General features: G+C 38.9%; 1 protein-coding gene and 1 pseudogene across 3 annotated transcripts in view; both read right to left on the reverse strand.

Moving 5' to 3' along the window:
* Cftr (CF transmembrane conductance regulator) overlaps positions 1-24883 on the reverse strand; it is a 146153-nt gene that overhangs the window by 9088 nt on the left and 112182 nt on the right. For all 3 annotated transcript variants that reach the window (XM_021164958.2, XM_085840806.1, XM_085840805.1), the window contains 2 exons: positions 15712-15963; positions 9958-10113 (listed from right to left, as the gene is read on the reverse strand). In XM_021164958.2, the coding sequence (XP_021020617.2) occupies positions 9958-10113; positions 15712-15963 (408 nt within the window). The remainder of the gene's footprint in view (positions 1-9957; positions 10114-15711; positions 15964-24883) is intronic.
* LOC110296427 (inactive 2'-5'-oligoadenylate synthase 1D pseudogene) lies at positions 20326-21378 on the reverse strand (annotated as a pseudogene).

Genomic DNA, 24883 nt, shown 5'->3' on the forward strand with positions numbered 1-24883 from the left:
AGGCGGATTTCTGAGTTCGAGGCTAGCATGGTCAACAGAGTGAGTTCCAGGACAGCCAAGGCTATATAGAGAAACCCTGTCTCAAAAAACAAAACAAACAAACAAACAAACAATAAATAAATAAATTAATTAATTAATAACAAGGAAAAACGAAGAAAGTATAAATAACCTATACATCTTTTAATGTTTTTCTCTTTATTCAAAACGATTTCAAGAAAGTAAGAAAAGGAACAAATGAGCATCCATTAGAGCACTATGCTACAAGGTGAGCATACATGCATTTCTGTATTTACACACACACACACACCGGTAGATATGTAAAACTGCCTATCATCTATGGTACCCATTAGCTAGTCATACTTTTCTAGATTTGCTTTACATAATTTTAAAGAAAAATAGGGCAACATTTAAAATTGTTTTTGGATTTTTTTATATTTCAATGCCCTTGAGATAAGGAAATTGAGGCCACTGTACTCTGGGAAGAATTGAGACTCCTCTTCTACTAATATTCCTTTATATATCTTCTTACTTCTATGAACAAAGAGAAGCTGAAAGGACAACTTAGAAACCCATGTGATCATAGGTCAACCATTTGTTCAAGGGCATGTGTGCTAGGGAAGAGGCAGATGCTCCGGTGTGGAAACAGCACTGTACGACCATTGTCAAGATGCTCCACTTGCAGTAACACTTCCACTTATGTGGACCATGTGCTTAAGAGAAAACCACTGTCTTAAGAGAGCTCAGGTAATAATATTTTTAAAATAATATTTAGTACTCTTTATATACACAAGACTGGCAAAAAATTTTTGATGTCAATGTCTAAAATAATTTTCTTTCCTCTTATTGTTTTGGTTGCATCTCTGTAACTTTGAAAGAGTTATATATTTAGTTGAAATATACAATAGAAATATTTACTTGGGACAAACAGAATAATTTCATTATCCTGGAAGAATGAAAGGAATGGACAAGATGTTTTATCTTTAAAACAGACAGTTGCTAATGGGAATGTGGCTTGCAAAGATACGTTGGTAATTTGGTGCTGGCTGTGTAGGTATTGCTGCAAACAGGAACCCAGTCTCTTTCATTCCCATGCTTTGTAAAGCAGAGAAATGCCACCTACTTCTGTCCTCTCTGCATCTCCATCTCAGTGCACATCAGGAACTGAGAGTCACTCATAATTCATCTTATTCCTCAGCTTATCTTAAAAATGAGTCATTGGTCATTTATATTATCCTCAAACTATATGTCAAATCAATTTCTTTCTCAATTTCTGTTCCCACTGAACACGCCAAACTATCACAAGTTCTTTTTGTGTCACTGCAGGAGCTCCCTAAATTGATTTCCTTCTTTATACTTTCGTTTCCCTTACAATATACCCAAGTAATTCATGAAAAATGTCAATGACTTTCCCCTTCACTGCTTAAATAAACTGATATACAAGATGATCATGAAAATAGCACTAGCAATGTGCCTAACCTTTTTGGACCACAGATATGTCTATTCTTCCAAACTCAGAGACATTTTATCTTCTCTTTTATTTCTCATCGGACTGTGCCTGAAAATGTGCCGAGAAGATGTTGTGCCACGTATCTAACAGGTTTATAATATCAACTCTTGAAAACACTGAGGGCAATGGTTCTGCTGTAACTCCTATAAACCAGAGCTCTCTGATTTGCTTGTACACACACACACACACACACACACACTAAAACACACGATTAAAATACAAAATAAAACTTTTTAAAAAATAAATAAAAAGAGAGGAGAGGTGTCTGCCCCGCCCGGGAGGCTGTTGCTGGAGCATCTGCTGGAGACATCTTGGTTCCAGGATCCTGCCAAGACTAGTCTGCACAGGCTCCAGACATCTGGGCACCTTCCCTGCCAGAGGAGAGGTGTCCACCCCGCCCGGGTGGGCTTCTTCGCCTGAGCAGCCGCGGGAGCCATCTTCCTTCCTAGATCCTGCCAAGACTAGACTGCACAGGTGAGCGTGTGGTTTACAGAAGCTAATAGCTTCTGGGACAGACCTTGTTTCGGGCCTTCATCTTCTGCCAGGAGGCAAATCTGATCAACAGATATCTGTGCACCTTCTCTGCAATAGGAGAGCTTGCCTGCAGAGAGTGCTCTAACCACTGAAACTCAGGAGAGAGCTAGTCTCCCAAGTCTGCTGACAGAAACTAACAGAATCACCTGAGGAACAAGCTCTAACCAGAGACAACTATAACAACTGACTCCAGAGGTTACCAGATGGCAAAAGGCAGACGTAAGAATCTTACTAACAGAAACCAAGACCACTCACCATCATCAGAACCCAGCACTCCCACCTAAGCCAGTCCTGGGTACCCTAACACACCCGAAAAGCTAGACCCGGATTTAAAGGCATATTTCATGATGATGGTAGAGGACATAAAGAAGGACTTTAATAACTCACTTAAAGAAATACAGGAGAATACTGCTAAAGAGTTACAAGTCCTTAAAGAAAAAGAGGAAAACACAACCAAACAGGTGATGGAAATGAACAAAACCATACTAGACCTAAAAAGGGAAGTGGACACAATAAAGAAAACCCAAAGTGAGGCAACACTGGAGATAGAAACCCTAGGAAAGAAATCTGGAACCATAGAGCATCAGCAACAGAATACAAGAGATGGAAGAGAGAATCTCAGGTGCAGAAGATTCCATAGAGAACATCGGCACAACAATCAAAGACAATGCAAAAATGCAAAATGAGCCTAACTCAAAACATCCAGGAAATCCAGGACACAATGAGAAGACCAAACCTATGGATAATAGGAGTAGATAAGAATGAAGATTTTAAACTTAAGGGCCAGTAAATATCTTATAATTACAAACAAAATTATAGAAGAAAACTTCCCAAACCTAAAGAAAGAGATGTTCATGAACATACAAGAAGCCTACAGAACTCCAAATAGACTGGACCAGAAAAGAAATTCCTCCCGACACATAATAATCAGAACAACAAATGCACTAAATAAAGATAGAATATTAAAAGCAGTAAGGGAAAAAGTTTAAGTAACATATAAAGGCAGGCCTATCAGAATTACACCAGATTTTTCACCAGGGCCTATGAAAGCCAGAAGATCCTGGACAGATGTTATACAGACACTAAGAGAACACAAATACCAGCCCAGGCTACTATCTTTCAGGTTTCAAATTAAGCTTCATTTCCTAGGGGCACTGTTCTTTATCCTCAGACCAAACAAGCTCCCCAATAATTCTTATACTTTCATTCCTTAAATAACACCAAGTTTAGTTGGTGGGGATGTTGTTCAGTTGGCAAAAAATGCTTTCTTTTTTTTAATTTTTAATATTTTTTATTACATATTTTCCTCAATTACATTTCCAATGCTATCCCAAAAGTCCCCCATAGTGCCCCCCACTTCCCTACCCACCCATTCCCATTCTTTTGGCCCTGGCATTCCCCTATATTGGGGCATATAAAGTTTGCAAGTCCAATGGGCCTCTCTTTCCAGTGATGGCTGACTAGGCCATCTTTTGATACATATGCAGCTAGAGACAAGAGCTCCGGGGTACTGGTTAGTTCATCATGTTGTTCCAAATATAGGGTTGCAGATCCCTTTAGCTCCTTGGGTACTTTCTCTAGCTTCTCCATTGGGAGCCCTGTGATACATCCAATAGCTGACTGTTAGGATCCACTCCTGTGTTTGCTAGGCCCCGAAAAAATGCTTTCTTAATTTGCAAGAGGCCTTGGGTCTTATACCAGAAGCATATAAACTTGGCACTGTAGTATGTGCCCTTAATTCCAACACACAGGAAATAGAAAGAGAAGGATTAGAGTTTCAGAGTTATGCTTTGTTACATATGAAGCTGGAGCCCAATCTTGGTAGTGTGTCTCAAAGAAAATTACTAAGAGTCCCTGGATATCTATGAGTGTCGAAGGCCATGTCTTTACTTTCTTTTTTAAATGCAAATTTTGAATAATCTCAGCAAAAGTCCCAAGCAGATGGGAAGAAGTAAAAGTACAAAATAATAACAATCAGAGTAAATGCTGTTTTTCCTCAGATTTGAAAGTTAACTTCTATAAGGCTATTTTTCTGGCTAATAAAGTTCTCTCTCTCTTCCTTCCCTCCCCTCCTCCCCCTTCTCTCTCCTTCTCCCTCCCTCTCCGTGTGTGTGTGTGTGTGTGTGTGTGTGTGTGTGTGTGTGTGTGTGTTTGAGAGGGGGGGTGAGAGAGAGAGAGAGAGAGAGAGAGAGAGAGAGAGAGAGAGAGAGAGAGAGAGAGAGAGAGAGATCTACTAAATGTGATCCAAATGCTAACAGCTATCACAGTTCTTTAAGTATAACACTAACAACCCAATAATCTGTGAAGATTCCTACGGCTGCTTCAGAAATTATTTAACTTTTATTCATAGAATCTATAATGTATACTAGTTTACTAAATTTCTGATGTTTTAACTAATTTATTTTAAGCAGATACACATTCAAAATTATGAAGGAAAGAAGCTGTCTGTCAGGAATCTAGAAGCTGTAGGTGTGATAGATTTATTACAACCCTGAAATCTTGCAGGCTTTTCTTCATAATTTCATGTCTGGTATAAAGTAATGGACTACATATCCAATTTTAAAGAAAAATCGACTAAACAAACTGGTTCAGCTAGAATTCAATTGTATACCATCAATCATACATTCCATTCCTTTAATTCAAAGAGAATCTGGCAGTCCCTTGCCTTCATGGTGCCAGCAGATGTCTTACTTCTGTTTCCTAAGCTGTTTAATCATCCACAAACTCCTCTGTATAACCTAAAGGTCTTTGGAGGTCAACCTAAACCTTCTCTCTCTGGTTTGAAAATTCAAAATCAAGGCCCTGAGAAGTGGAATGACTTGGCCAGCATGGCACTCTCAGATCTGCTGTGCACCAATAAGAAAATGCACCTGAAGCTGTTCCACCCCAGGGATCCCCTGTCGCCCTTAGAAGAAACTACTCACCAATAAGTCAGTTAGGGCAAGCAAATATTTGATATTTATTTAACGTCATGTATGCTGTAATGAGCAGTTCTTGAGACTCTAAGCAGAACAAAGAGAGCATCATTGTTCCCCACATGTCCCATCTCCTCCCTGCAGCTGCTGCCTCCACTCCTCAACTCTGTGGAAGTGGCTAAGCCTACATGGACTTCCCACAGCTGACCATATATCATTGCAACAGCTAGTATACTTTATAGTACTAATGTCAAATGAAAACAAAAAAGTAACCCAGCTTATGTGGTGATTGCACTTAATATAAAATAGATTAATAGGAGAAATGACTATCCCTGCTTATGTATGTATGTGTACATCATGAATAGTTCCCTTGAAATGTGGCTCAACTATAAAATTATGAATGACATATTTCTACTGGGAACTATTAATAGTTTGTAACAAATATAGATTGCTGTACTACCAGTGTATACGCCATTGATTTAAATATAAAAGACTGCATACAGGATAGTTAAAGGTTAGTTTTCTAGAAATCCAGAGTGCTTCATTACAGGTTGTTTTTGGTTTTGTTTTTGTTTTTGTTTTTTGAGACAGGGTTTCTATGTGCAGCCCTGGCTGTCCTGGAACTCACTCTGTAAACCAGGCTGGCCTTGAATTCAGAGATCTGACTGCCTCTGCCTCCCAAGTGCTGGGATTAAAGGCATGCACTGCCACTGCCCAGCTTCCTAACAGTTTTTATACTACAAAGTTTTAGTATAAACATTTCCAAAGACACATAAAAATGTTTTCTAATCAAAGCATATAATCAAAGGTTTCAAATTTTAGTCTCTGAAATAGCTAAATTGTGTTGTATTTATTGGAAAATCGGACATGACAGTTATTTTTCTGCCCTCCCTTGAATTCTATGCTCTGTCCAACTGTCTACCTCAGTAAGTTCTAATTAACCACATCACAGTATAATCATTTGCTAGTTCATCATGTATATAGCAATGTACCACCAAACCTTCTCCATTCCCTTCCTCAGCCCAGGAGAATTAGCCCCTTCCTACTGGACCATGCCATGACTTGTACTACCCTCTAAGCTGTGGTTCCCTCTGACCCTTCTCCCTTTCCCTTCACACTGACCTATCCTTTTGATTGTTCACAGTCTTCCTGCCTAGAACTCCATGTACCCAATCTTTCTAAACCTATAAACTTTATGACACTCTATGGTATGTGTTTGTTACTACTTTCTTTGTGAATTTGTGCAAGCTCATTTATTCATACTTATAGAACATACTCCCAGTCCAGTAGAAAGACAGAGGAGACATGACTCCCCATTCCCACTGAATTAAAAATAATAACTACCATAACAGAGGATAATTATCAAGCCATGTGGGAAGGAAAAGTTTAAGTATTTCTTGTTCAATTCCCCCAAAAGTACAAATAATTGTTATTATTACTATACTCATTTTACAAACAAGGAAACTATGACAGAGAAATTATATAGCTGTCCTAAGATTATACAGATTAGGGTCCAAATGCTGAAAGAACCACACTTGTGAGAGACATCAACATGTAATGCTTCAGCATAGAATATTGTCTTTTGAATTCCTCTCATCCAAGGTGTTATGTTAGATGTCTTACAGCAGAGGAGAAATGCAGAAGAAAAGTATTTTACTATGTATTTCTAGCCTTCCTTTTATAACTCTGCTTCCATTTTCTGATCACTCTGTTTAAATCTGGCATAATTAAGGGAGATATGCAGATAATTTGAAAATGAGACATATTAGAACTACAAGCAGAAATACATAAGCAAGGTTTGAGATCCCATCTGGGTTTGGACAGTCAAAGCAAAGTATTTGTGTTAAGGCAGGAAAAAAAATACCCCAAAAACAAAGAAAGAAAGAAAACCCCTCAATTCATAATGTCTAACCAGTAAACAGTTCCATGTTTTCTGCAATCAGAGAGAAAACAAGAAAAGAAAGAAGACAAAACAGCAGGACAGGAAGGACACAGATGTACTGGCAGGAGTGACAGCTAGCTTAACTCTGGACATTTCTCTCTGCCTCTATACTCCCTCATTAGCCCACAGCTTACAGGCAGCTATGGTTTCATTATTAACTCTCAGCCACTCACTTTGGCTTTACTTTTTCTGTTTTTAATTTCTGTCACATGACAATGAACATCGTTTTGAGTTTCTCAGAAGTTTACAGGTTGGACTGGAACTTCTCTGGCATATTAATGGCAAGTAGTATCTCTACATTTGATATAAATAAAATGACTGATATTATAATTGTAAGCACAAGATATAATTATTTTATATAGTGAATTTTAAGCTGTCACCACCAATTTCACTGTTTATATCTATACATGCTATCTGATCTCTTTCAAAGCAAAAGATGTCTCACCTCTGTCTGTGGTGGGAATGATGGTTGGATGGTGAGTATTTTCAATTCATTAAGAAAAGGAGCCAGTGAGATGGCTCAGTGGATAACTCACTCTTGCCACACAGCCCTGATGACCTGAATCCAATGTCTAAATTCCATGCTGGAAGGGGGGAACTTGTTCCTGAAAGTTGTGTTCTGACCTCTCCAAGTGAGCCGTGCCATGATGAATACACCCACCCATTCTCCCCTCCTCTCATACACATACCACATACAATAATAATCAACAAAAACAAACTTCCAGTCCTTTACTCAGAAGAACTTACAGCCTTCCAAAATTGTAACTGAAGCTTTAAAATAGTTGCTTTTCATTAATTATCTGCCTAACAAGGTCCAGCATTAGTGAATGCTTTCTTCTTGGTGCTCTAATTGCCTAAGTAAATCAGATGCCATCTATCTGCTTCACTGCCTGCTCTGCTTGACTCAGAACAAACGAAAGAGGCTCTGCTTTGGAATGCACATGATAGTCTGAATTCTGGGCTGTGTGTGTTCTGAGATTGCTATGTATTTACTAAACTGTAAAAGGAGGAAAAAAATTGTTAAGAACTGCCCAAACCAACAGGACCTTGTGACTGCACAGCAAATGCTTTTGGATCTCTGCTTTTCAAAGTACCTGTTTCATGTAGCTGTGAACCAGTGAACCAGTGGCCAATGAACCTTTAACATTACACTAGCTCAGTGTGGGACCTTCTGAAGTACATCCTTGTTAAAGGAGACAGAGGAGAAAAGAAAAGATGAAAAAGCAGACCAAACTAGTTTTCTTTGGATATTCACTTTTCTCCTTCTTTTATCTTTCTAAGGAAAGGAAAAGCATGCTGCAATTCTCACTGTCCAAGAAAAGATAGGAAAAGCAAAGTAGCCCTTAGTTTAGACATCAAGCATAAGGACTTTGTTTGACTCTCTCTCTCTCTCTCTCTCTCTCTCTCTCTCTCTCTCTCTCTCTCTCTCTCTCTCTCTCTCTCTCCTCCCTCCCTCCCTCCCTCTCTCCCTCCCTCCCTTCCTTCCTTCCTTCCTTAGGTTTCACATGACATTCAAAAATTGTCTTTGAGACATGTTAACCATACTGGCTGATGTTCCAGAGACACTTCAGTATTTCTGAAGGACGCCCTGAACACACATTTTTTTCTTTTTTTTTTAAATGTAAGTCTTGAATCCATAAAGGAGCAGATGTGAATTGAGTCAAGTATGAATAGTCATTTAGGCAGAAAGGCAGGAGAGGTTTTTCCAGATCTGGCCCACTGCATTATCCTCTGTGCCTGGCATAAGTAAGCTCTTAAGCAGAGCTAGCAAGGAAGATGGAGCCCTTCTATTGTGTAGCAGCTACGATGAAGAGCAAGAGGATAGAAGTTTTAGAGGTTGACGATTCTTGTAGGTCGATATGTTTGAACAAGAGCAACCAAGGCAAAGCCTACACTGCTTTAGTTCAACTGGGAGCAGAGGACTTGGGCAAGTCCAACAGCAGTGCTTCTCGGACAACCACACTCTTCTACTCGCCTCAGCATTTTTACTCGCCTAGCGCTATCACCTCAGGAACCTTGTACTCCTAGCGTTTCTTTTTCTTTAGACCATCTGACAATCCCTTTTGTGTTTTTGAGGAACACACAGTGTTTCCACAACTTCAGCCAGGATGAAGCATTTGAAAAAAATGGCACACCATAGAAACAAATTGAAAGCATCAGTTTGGTGGTTACAGTATCTATTGTCTCACCACTTGAAAGGAGCAAATGTTCTGTGAAGATCATTTATCAAGAAGTACAAGCATTTTCTTGGTCTAGCTTTGTAGTTGGTCTACCTGGTGATAGTCCCGGAATTTTAATTTTGTGTTAAAAATACAGAAGTGCTTCAAAGAGCCATCTTAGTGGATTGGATTTAGTGCTTAGCAGCACAAAAGGAGGAAAAGTCTCAGAGAAAAGGGCCAACAGAAGCAGAAATACTACAATTCTTCTGGCTTCAGTCTCCATAACGGCATCTCTTGGTTCACATTTGGGTCATGTTGCCTGAAACTGTTGCCGTTTCTCCTCTACACAAGAAATCAGCATGTGCAGTAACCCAGACAGAATAGCACTAAGTGGTGATGTTCGAGGTGCTGTACTGCCTGAATCAAACACTGCCCTTTATAAGAGTCTAGATTGACCTGACATACTTCTTCCTACTCAAACTCCAAAGGGAAAACATCACTGCACTTCAACTTCCAATTTCACTATGTCCTGCTTCCGAGAGCTTATGATCTCAGAAGCATCTTCCACATCTTGCAAAGCATTTATCTACAGGCTGCTCTCACTCCCTCGGAGATCAAGTACTGAAGCAGGACTACGAAGCCAGTCACAAATAGTGACCCAGGCTGCTGCTACAGGTTGTGCTTTGGGAAAACACTATCAAAACACTTCAAGAAATATACACCACACAGAATTCCAGATATTGGGAGATACACTCATTCCATATGCTACATTTTCCTTGCACAGTAGACGAGGTGGTAGGACCCACCAAGTATATTTTGCAGAGTGATATGAATTTCTTAAGTATGCCAAATAATGATAAAAATGTTAATTCATATTGTTTTTTACATTTTTGTGCTCACCTGTGTTATCACTCCGAAAGCTTTTCTCCATTCTTGTAAGGTCACTGAATTCCATGAGACACCATCGATCTCTATATCACCTTTAATGTTCAACATTCGTAAAAATGCTGAAAGCAAAGTACTTTTTCCTGATCCAGTTCTTCCTAAGAGCCCCACCTAGGAGAAGAAAGTGATGGCATTACTCTTGCACCAAGGATAGCACCTATTATCCAGGCAGCACTGCTCCTTGACAGAAAGCAGTGGAATGGGTTCTCTTCTCATGGAGCCATGTAAGTCCGTTTACACACTCCGAATTCTCATCACTATCTGGAACTGGTCTGGAACTCATCATAATCTGCAACTGAAATCAGAAACTGGCCTTACAAGACTGTATTCCTGATGTGGGCTTCATTGACCACTGACTTTTACTAATGAGAAAAAGGGAGAAAGTGTCCATTTAAAGTCAAGGAAGAGTAAAAACAGTCTATCTTGATGCACATCAGCTCTATGGATGGGCTCAAACCAGAAGCAGGGACCTGCTGCCCGATGTACTTTTGAACATGGATACAAACTTGAAGTTTACTCAAAATAGGCCTAACACTACATACTGTCCCTGGACTAAACTTATTTCCTCATTGGTGGAGCAACAGTTGTCTAGCATGTACAAGGTCCAGGGTTTGGGCCCCAGTATTGAAGAGGCAGATGGATTCTGCCCTTAAGGAATGAGCAGTGTCAAGTTCAGGCCTGGTGAGAAGATACAGGCATGCTCAGTAAAGTATACATTCTCACAGAATTTAGGTTGAGTGGAGAGCCAAGATCACTCAGCTTCTCAGCAATGTTCGAATCAAATGCTAACATATGACTCTTCTGGCAAGAAGGACACTCTAAGAAGGAAAAAGGATATTAAAGAAACTGTTCTCACTATGCAAAGACCACAGCTGCAAGAGCACAGCATCAGATTAAGGCTTCCTCCCATTACAGGAGATCAGTCGTCCAGGTAGCCCTCTAAGCTCACATTCTTTGTTCTGATATAAGCTCAGTTCCTTGCAATGACTGACTGATCACAGAATAAACTGCAGTATATATGCAACACTTAAATTTGTTTCATGCTGTTCACACTGCCCCTTTATTTCCTATTGTTTGACCTCTTTAGGGAGAAAATGGTCTTTTTGAAAAGTGTTCTTTTTACATATATGTGGTTGGTGAAAAACCGTCTGTTTTTAATGAACTGCAAATCAGAACTTTAAATAAATTAAAAATGAATTTCTAAATATTTACAGACTCTATACTTATTTCATTGTAGACTAGTAATAACTTATAAACTCCAATGGTGGCATGGGCCACAACCAATGGAAATAATAATAATTTACTGAGTAAATTACTTAGCTATAATGGGCCTTTGTGATAAGCTGGTAAAGGACAGTGACAAGAATAATTGCCTTCCTAACCCTCAAAAGAGCTCTACAAGGTAATTTATATAAATCATTGTTGTTGGGAAAATAAACAAATGTTATGAAAAAGAATTTTGTAATGATTTATTTTCTCCTTCTTGTAGTTTTGTATTTACATAAAGAATATAAATTCAACAAAGGTTCCATAGTTAATCCGTTTTGATTTTTTTTTTCAGTTTCTCCATCTGGAATAATGGTGTACTTACATAATAAATACTTGGATTAGCTGATAGATTGGAGGGTGAAAGGATGGGAAAGTGAGATGGCTGAAAGAATGGAGGAATAAAAGGTCCCATGTGTACTTGGCTTTAAAAAGGTACTCAATAAATATTGAGGTAGACTGAAAGACAGTCAGATAGAAGAGCAAATGAATGAGCATACATATTATTGTACCTTATAAATAAATAATACAATAATTTTGTTCAATGACTAGATAAAGTATTAATTTTAAAATCTGGAGGAATTCCACACTGCATGCTTCCATCTCTGTACTAGACCATGCCATACAAATACACATTCACCATGTTAGGATTTTTCCAATACTGCAATGTTAAATAAGTTAAATAAAAAGCAGAATCAGTCAGTGCAGGTGATGTACAGGAGGAAAAGAGAAAGTGACAGTGGACAGATGGAAGAGTGCTAAGTTCATAACAGGATAGTTGGCAGAATGGACCTTGAATGGACCTAGTAGGGGTAAATGAGCTCACTGCATTTCCTCCAGAAGGAAATACATTTTCAGAGAACTCAGTTCTTATGCTGGCATAATACTGGCCTGAGAGGCAATGAATAAATACTTTCTTTAGCTTGAAACCCTTTGGCTATTACTCTAGTTTCCTCACATCAAAGTACTGGCATGTATTAAGTCTGACCAGTTTTTCAACAGCAAGGAACCTAATTGATTTGTACCATAACAAGGTTGTCTGGTTGAGTAATTGTCACATAATAATTATCTTCTTATTTCTAAGAGTACTTCCTGCAAACAAGCTTTAAAGATGCGTCCTAAGTATGCGTCAACGTTTTTTAGTAACCTCAATGCACCTCAGCTCTGCAAAATTTAGATCAACATAAATCAGACTACAATCTGGAGAGCTATTCAATGCCAAACTTGGTAGGAGCAGGAATTCCATTGTGGCAAGAGTAGAGCAGTTGGGGCACAGTCCTTTTAAAGCACCTTCTCTGCCCTTTAATGGCAGAGGGAAGTGCACTATAATTATCTCGTTTCCTTGTGGTCCCCAGAAACCAAGACAGACAATCAAATGAAACATCAGATTCATGGGTGATTATAACTGAGACTCTCATATGTTGACACATCTGTTTATTATTAATAAGACACATGGGCCACTCAGATTGTTAAATGATTCAGCAGCCTCATGCCAGATTCTATAAAGGCAGAATGGGGTGTACTCTTAACAAATCCAGCACCTGTTTACATGTCTTCATTTGTAGAGATGTACATTGATATTCTTTTGGGGTTGTGTTGTTTTGTTTTTGTTTTTTAAAGACAGAGTCTTTTGTGTAGCCTTGGTTGTTCTGGAACTTACTCTGTGAACCAGGCAGGCCTCGAATTCACAGAAATCTCAAGTGCTGGGATTAAAGGTATGTGCTACCACTAACTGAAAAGTCACTCCATCTTAAGTAAAAAGTTAAGCAACACATTTTCTGTCAGCAAGGTAAAGCCATAGAACAAATGACTGTGTCCCTAGAGCTGGAGAGAAAGACAAGCAGATACAGACAGCCACAGAGACCAGCAGGAACCAGCAAGCAGAAAGCTTGAGGGAACAAGTACAAGCACTACACTGAGAAGATGACCTGGGTTCATTGTGGACCATGGAGAGGGAAACAATTCCTGTCAGCCTCCAGTGACCTACCTCACAGGAAGACTAGAGGAAGTTTCCCTAGCTTTCAAGGACCCCACAAGACCGTGATCATTCTGATAGGCCAAAGCACTGTCTCCCATTTAAGACCCATCTTGAGTGAGACTATTTTATCATTTGTAACTTAGAGATTTTTCCAAAAGCCCAGCCTAACTGACTTTAGGAAACGTACTACTTAAAGGAGTGACTAAGCTGGTGCCATTTAAAAGCTCACAGCCGAAAATGTAATTTCTCTAACATAACTATGCAGCTACAGAACTCTACAGTCCAACACAGCATAGCCAGTCTATTACTAACAGCCTATTATCACGGTCCCTTTCCCAAGCACGTCATCTATGGTTCCCTCTCAAGAAAAAAACAATGAGACATGTTGAAAGGGAAAAGAGGAAATAATAAGCAATACTAGGATAGAACAAAGCCAGGTGTGACAATGACACTCTAATTAAAAGGTTGGGAATGCAAAACAACTATGACTAATGTGATAAGGATTTCATCATGAAAAAATTGGCATATAGTAACAGATGGATCATTAGTAAATAGAAAGGGGTCATTCTAAGGCAAAATCAAAAGACTTCTACAGTATAGCAAAAAAAAAAAAATCAAGCAGGTAAGCAAACAAACAAAAAACATGTAGAACAAAGATGGAGGATGCCTTGAGGAGTTCAACTATAGTTTAGATATGTGTGAGGAAAGAACCCTGAGCTTGAGGATATGTTACTAAAAGCAGCATGCCTCTGCACAACAACTACAACAACAAACCAACCCCCTCCCCCAGCATATTCAAGAATCATGGCACAATTAGGAAAGGTGTAACTTGTATATAATGTAGATACCAGAAAGAGAAAAAAGACAGAAATGAAGAAGAAAGAAAAAGAGAAGAAAAGGATGATGAGAAGGATGGAGGGGAATATTTCAAATAATAGTTATTAAGAGGGTTCCCTCAAAAATTAGTGTCATATACTCAATCCATACACAGAGAAAAATAATCAGAATGTTCCTTAAAGCCAAAACACCATACCACAGCACATCATCTTAAAAGTACAAAAAATATTTTAAAGAAATCCTCTTGAAGAAAGCCCAGTGAAAAAAATATATTTATTAAATATTGAGGGCCAGGCAGTCTTGGCACACACCTTTAATCCCAGCACTTGGGAGGCAAAGGCAGGCGGATTTCTGAGTTTGAGGCCAGCCTGATCTACAGAGTGAGTTCCAGGACAGCCAGTGCTACACAGAGAAACCCTGTCTCAAAAAAAAAAAAAAACAAAACAAAACAAAATTTAAGATAAGAATGACTTTTAACTTTATGGACACCATAAAATCTGGAAACGAGTAGAAAAAAGAGGAAAAGCAAAACTCTGCCAAACTAGGATTGTGAACCTTGTGAAGTTATCTTTCAAAACTTATGGCGAAGTAAAAAATTATCAAACCAACACAGAAACTATGTGCTGTCAATGGGCTTATCTTGAAAGATATGTTAAGAGAACTTACTCAGAGAAAAGACACAACTCAGATCTATAAGGAGTTGCAAACTTGGAGCTAAATGAATAAAGGAAGCATTGTAGAAACTATAATGCTTTTCTTACTCTTACTGGGTCTAACAGGGAAGCTGACTTAAAGTCATTTTAAAAACATCGATTTGCTCATATTATCTGTGAATAGTCAAAATGACCCATAGAAAGAATATGAAATACACAAGAGAGCAATTGGGACTAGAAGGTGCTGGTGCTACTTATGTGATAACATTATTCTTTTAAAGTGGACCTGGATTCATTGTGAATATATATTGTGAACTCTAGAGAAACTCATAAAAACCACAAAAGTAGAATCCCTATGTTAGGAAATGAGAAAGTCTTGGAATCATAAATACTAAGGAACAGCAACAGAAAGAAAAGGATTCGAGGTAAAAATAGGGATAAAGAGCAAAAGCAAGGAACAAAAAGCAGGACAAGTTATAATGCCTGAATGTGGGCCTGCCACTCTAGATGCTCATGGTCTAAATGCACCACTTGAGAGACATGGACTGGCAGAGTGGCCCAAAGAACTAAGATATAACTACCCATTGCCTGCAAGAAAATCACTCAAGTTTAAAGTTTCATCTACGTTAATTAAGGGATGGATCAATTTACACTGTGCCAATCAACCAATTTGGTGCTACTGTTCATAGTGATGGTTGTATTTTTGGTGTCTGTGTGTATTTCAAGGCATCGGCAGTTGGAAAATCTTACATATTTGCAAGTATAGTCACATTCAAATACAATCACATTTACAATAACCTGTTGTATAGGCTCTGTAATTCAAATTTCATATGAAACATAATAACTTTGCACAGTCACACCTTCAACTATGTATAAAGAATACTGATTAGATAATTATGTTACAAATGGTTTTTACTAACATATTGCTATGGTGGTTGGGACTCATTAACAAAGCAAGTAATGCTGAAATCTCACCCTCTGTCCAGGACTTATTGAAAAAGAAATGTTCTCTAATACGGCATTTCCATCATCCATGTATTTCACAGTAAGGTCTTTGACAACCATTTCGCCTCCCGAGGGCCAGATATCGCTTTTCTTCACATGCTCATTCTTAATGACTAAAACATCAGCTGATCCTTCTCTAGGTAGTTCTTTCATTATCTGTGTATACATACTTTCTTCTGTTTGAATATCAATAAACTTAAAGACTCTGCTCACAGAACGCATCTGAAATGAAAATAACAGCATGTTTGTTTGTTTGAAAACTCTAGACAGTGCCATAATTAGTTTGACGTTGCCTAAAAAGATAACCTTTAAATTATGATGCAAGAAAACTGTCACTAGGTTATTTGACAGGGTTTTCAGTGAAGTAACAGGAAATAATTAGATATAATTAAACGTTTAGCCAGCGAAACAACTAAGACACATATAATTGGGTTCTGTAGAGACCTGTTTATTTTTGTGATTGCTTAAATCTCAGTTACACAGTCCACACACAAATAACCGAAGTACTCTCAAGGGCATAGATGATGTCAAAGAGAAGTATTTTCCCCACTATGACAGTACTACATATTATGTTGTAAGATTGTAGCACTGCAGACAATACTGCCTCTCCAATTTCTTTAACATCTATAATCCTATATGTCAACTAAGCTATTTGTAGACACCTGATGCTCAGTCAATTTCTTTTTTTCTTCTTATTTTTTGTTGGGGGGGGTGTTTTTTCAAGACAGGGGTTTTTTTTTGTGTAGCTCTAGCTTTTCTGGAACTCACTCTGTAGACCAGGCTGCCCTTGAATGTATAGAGATCCGTCTGTCTCTACCTTCTGAGTACTGAAACTGAAGGCATATACCACCATGTCCAGCAGCTTAGTCAATTTTTAGTGAATCCACAATGTTTAAGTTATTGCACAGATAGAAAATGAAAAAGTTTACACTTCTAGTAAATATTACTTAGAAATCAATTTGCATCATTAGCAAGAGGTGACTTTATGTAAAGGTGGAACTGTGGAACTGTGGAAGAGTGGCTTCTTCTTTCCTCATCTTAGAGTGGAGATATGCTTGGGTCTGGTAGCCATGTGGCGAAATAGGATAATAGTCACTGACAGCTCCGTCTATTGTGATGCTCCCTAGTCGAAGGGAGGAGAGGAGAGTTCGGGACCCTCCTCTGGGACTCCAACCATCAGTCCCCTCCTGTTTCTCTTCCCTTTCAGCTGAAGTGATCTTGGCAGACCCTAAGAGAGGAAGTAGGGCATGTGGGGGAAGCTTCCACAAGGTCATCACCCATGATAGAGTTGAACATTGTAGTGTGAAAGTGTTTTATGTTTGCTCACAGTCTGTAAGTGATCCATCATCCATGCTTATTGTACTCTCAATAAACTCATTGTTCACCAAGTTAGACTTGGATGAAATTCTTACTTTTGCCCTTCTTCAGTGTCTGGTTGGGAGTGAAAATACATTTGTTCACCTTTCCTTGGAAAAAGTTAATGCAACAATCTGGCCTATAAATATTCTAATATAACATTTAATAAAGTACATATTTAGTGCACACAGAAATACAGGAACTTGACAAATTTTCAACAACAAAAGAATGCTGCTTTAATTTATTTTAATACTCTGATTTTAATAATCTGATTAACTTTCTCTTGTGATAATTTTAAAATATGATGACAACAGATATTATCTATTTGAACAATTAATAAATGAATATATGAAGGAATATATATATATACATACATACACACACACACACATCTCTCTCTATATATATATATGTATATATATATATATATATAGAGAGAGAGAGAGAGAGAGAGGTTTTGGTCATTTGAAAGGTAATACACATTTCTTTGACTGAAGCACTGTAACCTAACTTGATCAGTTATAATCACCATTAAAGACAAATCCAGAAAATTTAACATTCTATGTGCTAGATGGAACATATTTATTGAGTGTTAAAAATAATAGTTTATAAGTTGTTTCTTACAATATCAATGCTTAAAATGAACCTCAAGTCTAACTATTCTCACCCTGGTGAAAATATCCCTGACCAACACTCGTTATAACATATGAGCAAAGTGTAGTTCAATTCAATATCTGAGGACGTTTTCTGACAGTCAGATAAAGTAGCAACTACTGAAATGCCATTATGGAATAGACTAGTCACTGACCAGTTTCTTGAACCAGAGGGCTGCCAGCATGTTGATTGCCTCTAGAAGGAGAAGCCACAACAGAACCACAGCATTCTTTCAAGTCTCACAAACAGTCTTTTAAAAGTCAAGACATAATAACAGTTCAGCATTTTGTAGTCATATGAACAATGACTTTTATGCTTCAAAGGCCAAGGCCCAAAGAGACATAACTGTAGGTATTCATGGCTTCTAAGAAGTGATCATTTGAGTTCAGGCTCAGATGTTAGCTTGGGCAAGAAAGCATGACTTTGTTGCTTATAAAAATAAAAATCCACTGTCTGGAACACTGAAGACATGAGTTTTAGAAAAAAAATTTGTCATTGATAAACTTAGGATGTCTGAGAACAGTCACCCTCCTCAACTCACAATATGAAGCATGAATAAGGGCAACTTGCAAGAAGGTGTCCTGTCCTGTATCCTAAGAAGGATGGAAGAAACCAAGAAGGTTCTGCAAAAAGAGAAGACAGAACAAGACAAAGTCTCCCAGATAATTCTTGTAGACAAGACAGGAACATCGGTGAGTCATGGAAAGAGAACTCAGAAAGGAGCCTGTGAAAGAGCTCAACTCCACTACAAAACTAACAGGATCTCTCAATTAGCCAGAATTCTTCCCTCCATACAGCAAAAGCAAAAATAGTAAATAACTAACTACAGCAAAGTTGAAGTCCTATTCATTGTATGCTTGATTTACCTGTCAAAGTTTCATATCCTCTATAAAAATGGATCTCAACTTTGTGGAAAGCTCAAGCAATTTGGTAGGTCCTTCTTAAGAAAAAGAATTCAAATTATACATACCAAATTTACTATAGAGTTAATATCAGATCAGAAAGTAAGGAGCGCCCATCCTTCCCAGAAACAGCAGATTCCTAAATGAAGAAGGATAGAGACAGCCCCTGCTATGCTAGTCATGCTAATGACCCCCTCAGTACCTGAATGATGAGCCAACATATATCTCTCTTGAACCTACCCTATTCCCTAAAACCTAGTAGTTATAAATTGGATTATAAATATCACTCCAAGATAAAGGCTTGGTTCCAAGACGATGGGGCTTTTAGAGTATAGTAGAAACATTGGGAGGTATGGAATAACTACTGAAAGTTGCCCCCTGAGAGTTTGTCCCCAATCCTAAATCCCTAACCCCACTTCCTGGCTGCCATGAGGTAAGCTGCCTTCTCTAACACATATTCCTGTTGCCATGATGTTCTGCCTCAGCATAGGACTGAAGTCAAGGCAGGTAACCATGTACTGACATTTCTGAGACTGTAAGCCCAAAGAAACATTTCATTTCTTCCTGAGGTTTCTATCAGGTATTTTGTTACAGGGACAGAAATCAAACTGACTCAAGGGCCTGTGGAAAGGTCTATCCAAGTGAAGACCTGAAGATTATGTCTCCTGGTTTGGTGATGATCCTACCCAGTACTGTAAATGTCCACAGTATGTCTTGTACTCAGAGAACGGAATCTTCAGAACATCTAGTGCTTAACCATACAAAGACATGTAAACCTTTTTCACTAACTAATAAAGCCATTGTTTTCTCTACTATGCAGTGATAATGGCAATGCTGTGAGGATGGTAAGGTATGTCTTCAAGACTGGGAATTTATATCTCATTTTCTTAGTCTAAAAATGTATATTGCTAACTGGATTAGTCAGGTTATAACATAGAACACTAGTTTTATATAGCCATGGGCTTTTTCACCCATGTGCCAGTACCTGAATAAAAACGGAGAGGCTTGATATTATTAATAAATGCCTAGGCCATAAGCAAGGCTGGTTCCCCAAGTAACTCTGAACTTATCCCATTATTCTTTTTTTCAATGCATTTTGCTTTAAATCAGTGCTTCAGATCTCACCCTCACACACCCACCTAAGTTTAAAAGTCATACATTTTAAAGTGCATGCAATTTTATTTTCCTGCACTGCTGTAACCCCAGCCTGCATGTTGAAGAAACAGTGCAGCTTGATGAACACTTGTCAAATTTCCAGGGCTCCAGGACTATGTGCAATGCTGAACAGTTTCTTTGTGGGATGAGGATACATCCCTCAGAGTGCACACACCCACTCCTGGCTTCCTGTGGTTTATTGCTGATGATCAGAAATTTGGGGGGGGGGGTTAGAACCTCCCAATGGGTGGGTAGATGGAAGTCAAGCTTGAGTTCTTCTCTTTCCTTTGGAGTCTTACTCCCAGAGAACACTGTTGGAGGATAAGGCAGATGAAGCAGGCTGTGAGGAAGGCTGTCCATGGGCAGGCAGGAATCAGAAGCCTGGAGTCTGATCACAGGCTGGATGCCCCTCACTGAAGCCTTGAGCACCTTCCTGTCCTCTCTAGATCAAGGTCTTGCAGCAGAGGAGTGAGTGCATGCCCGGACTCTGGAGCCTCCTGGGCAAGTACTGCAGTACTCACTGGAAGACACATTCTTGTCTCTCTGGTGGCACTTCCCAGCCATTCACAAAGGACACATCACAGTTCATAAAGAAAGTCTCGAATGCATCCAGATCAGAGCCTCTCTTGCTAGCAGGTGCCAGGCCTGTAAGTCTGACCCAGTCACGTTCCTTGTTGAGTCTGCTGGATCCAGGATCAGAAGCCTGTCGTTTTGGATCTGTCTGTGCAAGTCATCAGAGATCTCATGTTTAAAATCATAACACCATGTCCAGTAGATTCAAAGACGTGGATACTTAGTGATCAGTTCTAAGACATTTCAGAAGCACTGGGCTGTATGTAGTCCAGAGCTGTCTTGGAGCCTGCATTCCCAGGCATAGACTGTGAGCAGCTCCAGGGCATACTGTGGGGACCGTGGATCCCTCAGCTTCTCCTTATGCAGTTGATACCAGAGCTTGACCAAACAGAGGAGAGTCCATGGCCTGGGTGCACGAAACCTCAGGAAGTTTTGATGGATGTCTGTGAAGCAGATGGAGAACTCATCCTCCTTCTTCAGCGTGATACACTCATGAATGATTTGGGCATAGATTTTGCTGTAGCTATTGGAGTCAAAGTTCTTGTAGTTTCTCATTTCATAAGGACATCATAGGCTGGCTGCACATCAAATTCCACCTCCTGCTAGTGCTGGGGGTGGGGGTGGGGCTCAGCTTGAAGCTCAGAGACCTGGAGTTGGGTTGCTCTGAGCTCTGGGCCTTAAACGTCTTGCTTCAAATTGTTTCTCTTGCTGCAAATGGCACAGGAGTTCTCAAATTTCCTCAATGAACTCTCCCTGCCACTTTAATTGATCCTTAAAGCAGGTGAGATTGTTAAGAAACAGCACCGGGTCAGCCTTGAGCATGGTGTGTTCATCCTAGGAGCCGCCCATCACAACCCTGGAGACCCTCGAAGGGTGGGCGGCACCCTGGAAGCATCTCTCCATCAGGAAAGCACACATGACGGGTTATTCTTCCACACACTGCAGCAGAGATTACCCCTGCAGTTTTAGCCTCACCTATCTGTTTTCATAAAACTTGCAAAACTCACTTAATCCTTTCTTAAAGGATTGTCTACTATATATTTCCACATGATATGTAAGAACCTTGGTGTCTTAGCGCTAGACAGTCACTCAGCATTGGTAATTATCATTATAGCTGTAGACTGACATATTCCCCAGTGTCAAGCTGCTGTTTGCTGTGCTTAGAAGAGTTAAGAAGGAAGGAATATGGGCAGCCCTACCCAGGAAGGTTAGTCAGCCCCATGGATAGGAAAAATCTCTGTGTGGCTAGAGTTAAATTACAATGAAGTCAGGTAAGGAATTAGCACCATGTTCTCATACTTTAAAGGCAAAGGACAAAAGGAGAGCCAGGTGAGCCAGGTGCTAAAACACTGAATCTGTTTTTTATTTATGGACAAGAAAACTTAATATAGCATAGGTTCTTATTCTTTCAAATTGGAATGTAGCCAAGATAAAGTGAAATGTTTGCTTGCAATTCATGTGCTTGTAATTTCTGGTACATTAATTTATTAAGAGCCAAAGCCTTCCGCTAAATATATTGAGGAAGAGGTAATCCTTAAAACTGTTATCCTTACAGTAATGCCTAAATGTACTAATCTAAGCACCAAGATGACAATGATGATGGCAAGAACAAAATGTAGTTCAATAGCTTCCTTTCAATGTTAATTTATAAAGGAGGCAACTCGGTTATCATGAAAATGACTCTAAATTTTCCTGTTCATCTTTTGTAGCTAATCATAGAAGTAATTACAGCATTTTCAGGAATCCAGAAATGTCTCATAAAAATATTTGCTAATTTTACTTAGTTCTTTAGAAGCCAGAATAACAAAATTATGCTTCAATGAATGACCAAGCACTCCAAAGTCATGGCAATAGTGACATTGTTTCCCATGCCCAAAATGTTCATCAATCCCAGACAAAAATGTCATGATTGAGTTTAGAAATATTATGGGGGATGATGGAGAGATAGTTCAGTGGTAAATAGCACAGGCTGTTCTTCTAGGGGACTTGGTTTTGGTTCTCAACATCCATAAAGTAGCTAACAACTGTCTATAACTCCAGTTCCAGAGGATCTAACACTGTCTCCTGTCCTCCATGGACATCAGGTATGCATATGGTGATCAGATGCAGGCAAAACCCCCATACACATAAAGTAATTACAAATCATTAATATCATCCAGCTACAAGTCTAGAAACTATAATAGAAGTGCAATAGTGGCACAAGTATTATAGACTAACCAACAATTAGATAATTGGAGTTAAGACCTATTCCATGAGATAGGATACTTGACACGTCTAAAGTGGGCAAAAACCTTATTAGGTAGGTCATGGGCTGTAGGGGAAAGCCTACTTCTATTATTCAGCCTAAAGAATATAACAGGAAAATGTCTCTTAATGACCTAATGTTGTACCCATAGATTAGTACCTCACTCAGCCACCATCAGAGAAGCCTTTCCTTACAGCAGAAACTAAATAACAAAACAATCCATGACTGGACAATGTGCAGAGAATGAGAAAACCACTCCTCTCAAAACTGAGGGATTTATAGGAAGGGGAGATAGCAAGTGGTGGTAGGTGATTTCAAGGAAATAGTGTCATCCAGATACAACAGGATTGTTTATACAAGTGAACTCACCGAGACAAGAGATAGCATTCACAAGGTTGCCACATGTTCAAAGCAGACAAAACTCTCAGGGCTAAGAAGGGAAAGGGGAATTGGACATGTCTCACCCTTAACTAATAAACTATTTGCAATTGATACTTGCTGGGAAAGAGAAAAATCAGTCTTTTCAATGGAGTGTCACTGGTATATCTACCACAGTCCAAATAAGGCCTCATGCATAGCAATAGTTGGAGAAGATAATATATAAGTAGATGGAGTGGAGGAATATGACATAGTGGCCATATTTCTACTCATGCTTAGCCTAAGGGATATAATCACTAGTAAATGAAAGGACCACTAGCAAACCATTTTTTTTTTTTTTTTTGTGCTGTCAATGATGTTTACATAAGTATTTATGTTACATACAAAAGATGAAGCTGACTGACAGATGCTTTGGAGAAGTTAGAATATTTCAAAATATAGATGCTTAGAGGAAAATACTGAATTCTTGATAGGATATTTTGATTTGTTATTTTAAGTTCATTTATATTTTTTCACGTATTTTGACTATATTCTTTCCTCTTCCCCCAGTTTCTTCCAGATTCTCCTTACTATCTCTCTATCCTCTCAATTTCATATTTTCTCCCTATCTCTCAAACCCAAATCCCTCAAAATTCAAATAAACTGAAAATAATAATTGCCAAAGTGAAATGAAACACACACACACACACTCATGAACATCTATGGCTGCTTTGTCATACAAAGGTTGAGTTGCTGTCATGAGCCCATAAGCTTACAAAGCTGAAACTATTTTCATTTCAACCTTAATAGAAAAAGTTTACTAACCCTTGCAACATGACTCACAGACATTCAAAGCAAAAATGAATCTGCAGGACCACTTAATCCAGTGATTTAAAGGCCTACATACACATTAGAATCACCTGGGCACATTTCAAAATACAGAAAACAGGCCCTGTTACTTGCCCCAGCAGAAGAACTAATTTCCCTGGCTTCTGTGAACCTGAAGAAGCAGCTTTATTCATCTGCAGCCAGACTGAGAGAGCCCATGATCTAATCCATCCTTTCATTGTACAAAGGAGAAAACCTAAACCAGGAAGATAAAGTGGTAGGACCAAAGCCCTAATCAATTTTCCAAGTTTATCACACAGTTTTGTACACTCCAGCAATTCCTGAGGGGGCTGTTAAGTTTTTTGTCTTAATTCAAGGTTCAAAAATATCATTCTATTAGTTACTTTTGCTTTGCTGGCTGTAGTAACATACTGAGTCAGCTGTAGTAACTGCAGGCTAATATTCAATGAATGTCAGCATTCAGGATAGGGTTGGTGTGTGGATTTCCTAAGAACTGAAACAATATCTACATGTAGGTTAAGAGTTTATATTTTTATATGGAAGGGTTCAGCAGAGAGAGAATGTCAAACATGCCAGCAATCTGAAAAATTCCTAACCAAACCATTTAATTTTACAGAAGAGGAAAATAAGGCCTTGGAAATGAGGAAAAATGACTTGTCTAAAGGCACTCAACTTTTTAGTGTCTGAGCCAGAAAGAAATACAAGGCTCTTTGCGGTTGAATGCATAATGTCTTGAAAAATACACCACAAAGACTTGTAAGAACAACAACAAACCACAATCAAGGTACCATTAAGAGGAGGTAGAAGACAAAGAGGATGAATTAGTTCATCTGTCAGATTGGTACAACAGAAACTGCTTTCAATACAAGGACATTTGGTGACGGCAGTCATGAAGGAAGGAGAAATTCCTTTTTGTCCTCCCACATTTCATGTTGCTCATTCTACAATTAGTCACCTGATCCTCAGTGGAACCCAAAATAAACACAGGTGATGAGAGCACAAAGGAGACACAGAGTGACTTTGTGCTGACAGAAAACTCTTCTCAGATTGC

This window comes from Mus caroli, unplaced genomic scaffold, assembly GCF_978045245.1.
Source record: "Mus caroli unplaced genomic scaffold, Mus_caroli_1 scaffold_7, whole genome shotgun sequence".
Lineage (NCBI taxonomy): Eukaryota > Metazoa > Chordata > Mammalia > Rodentia > Muridae > Mus > Mus caroli.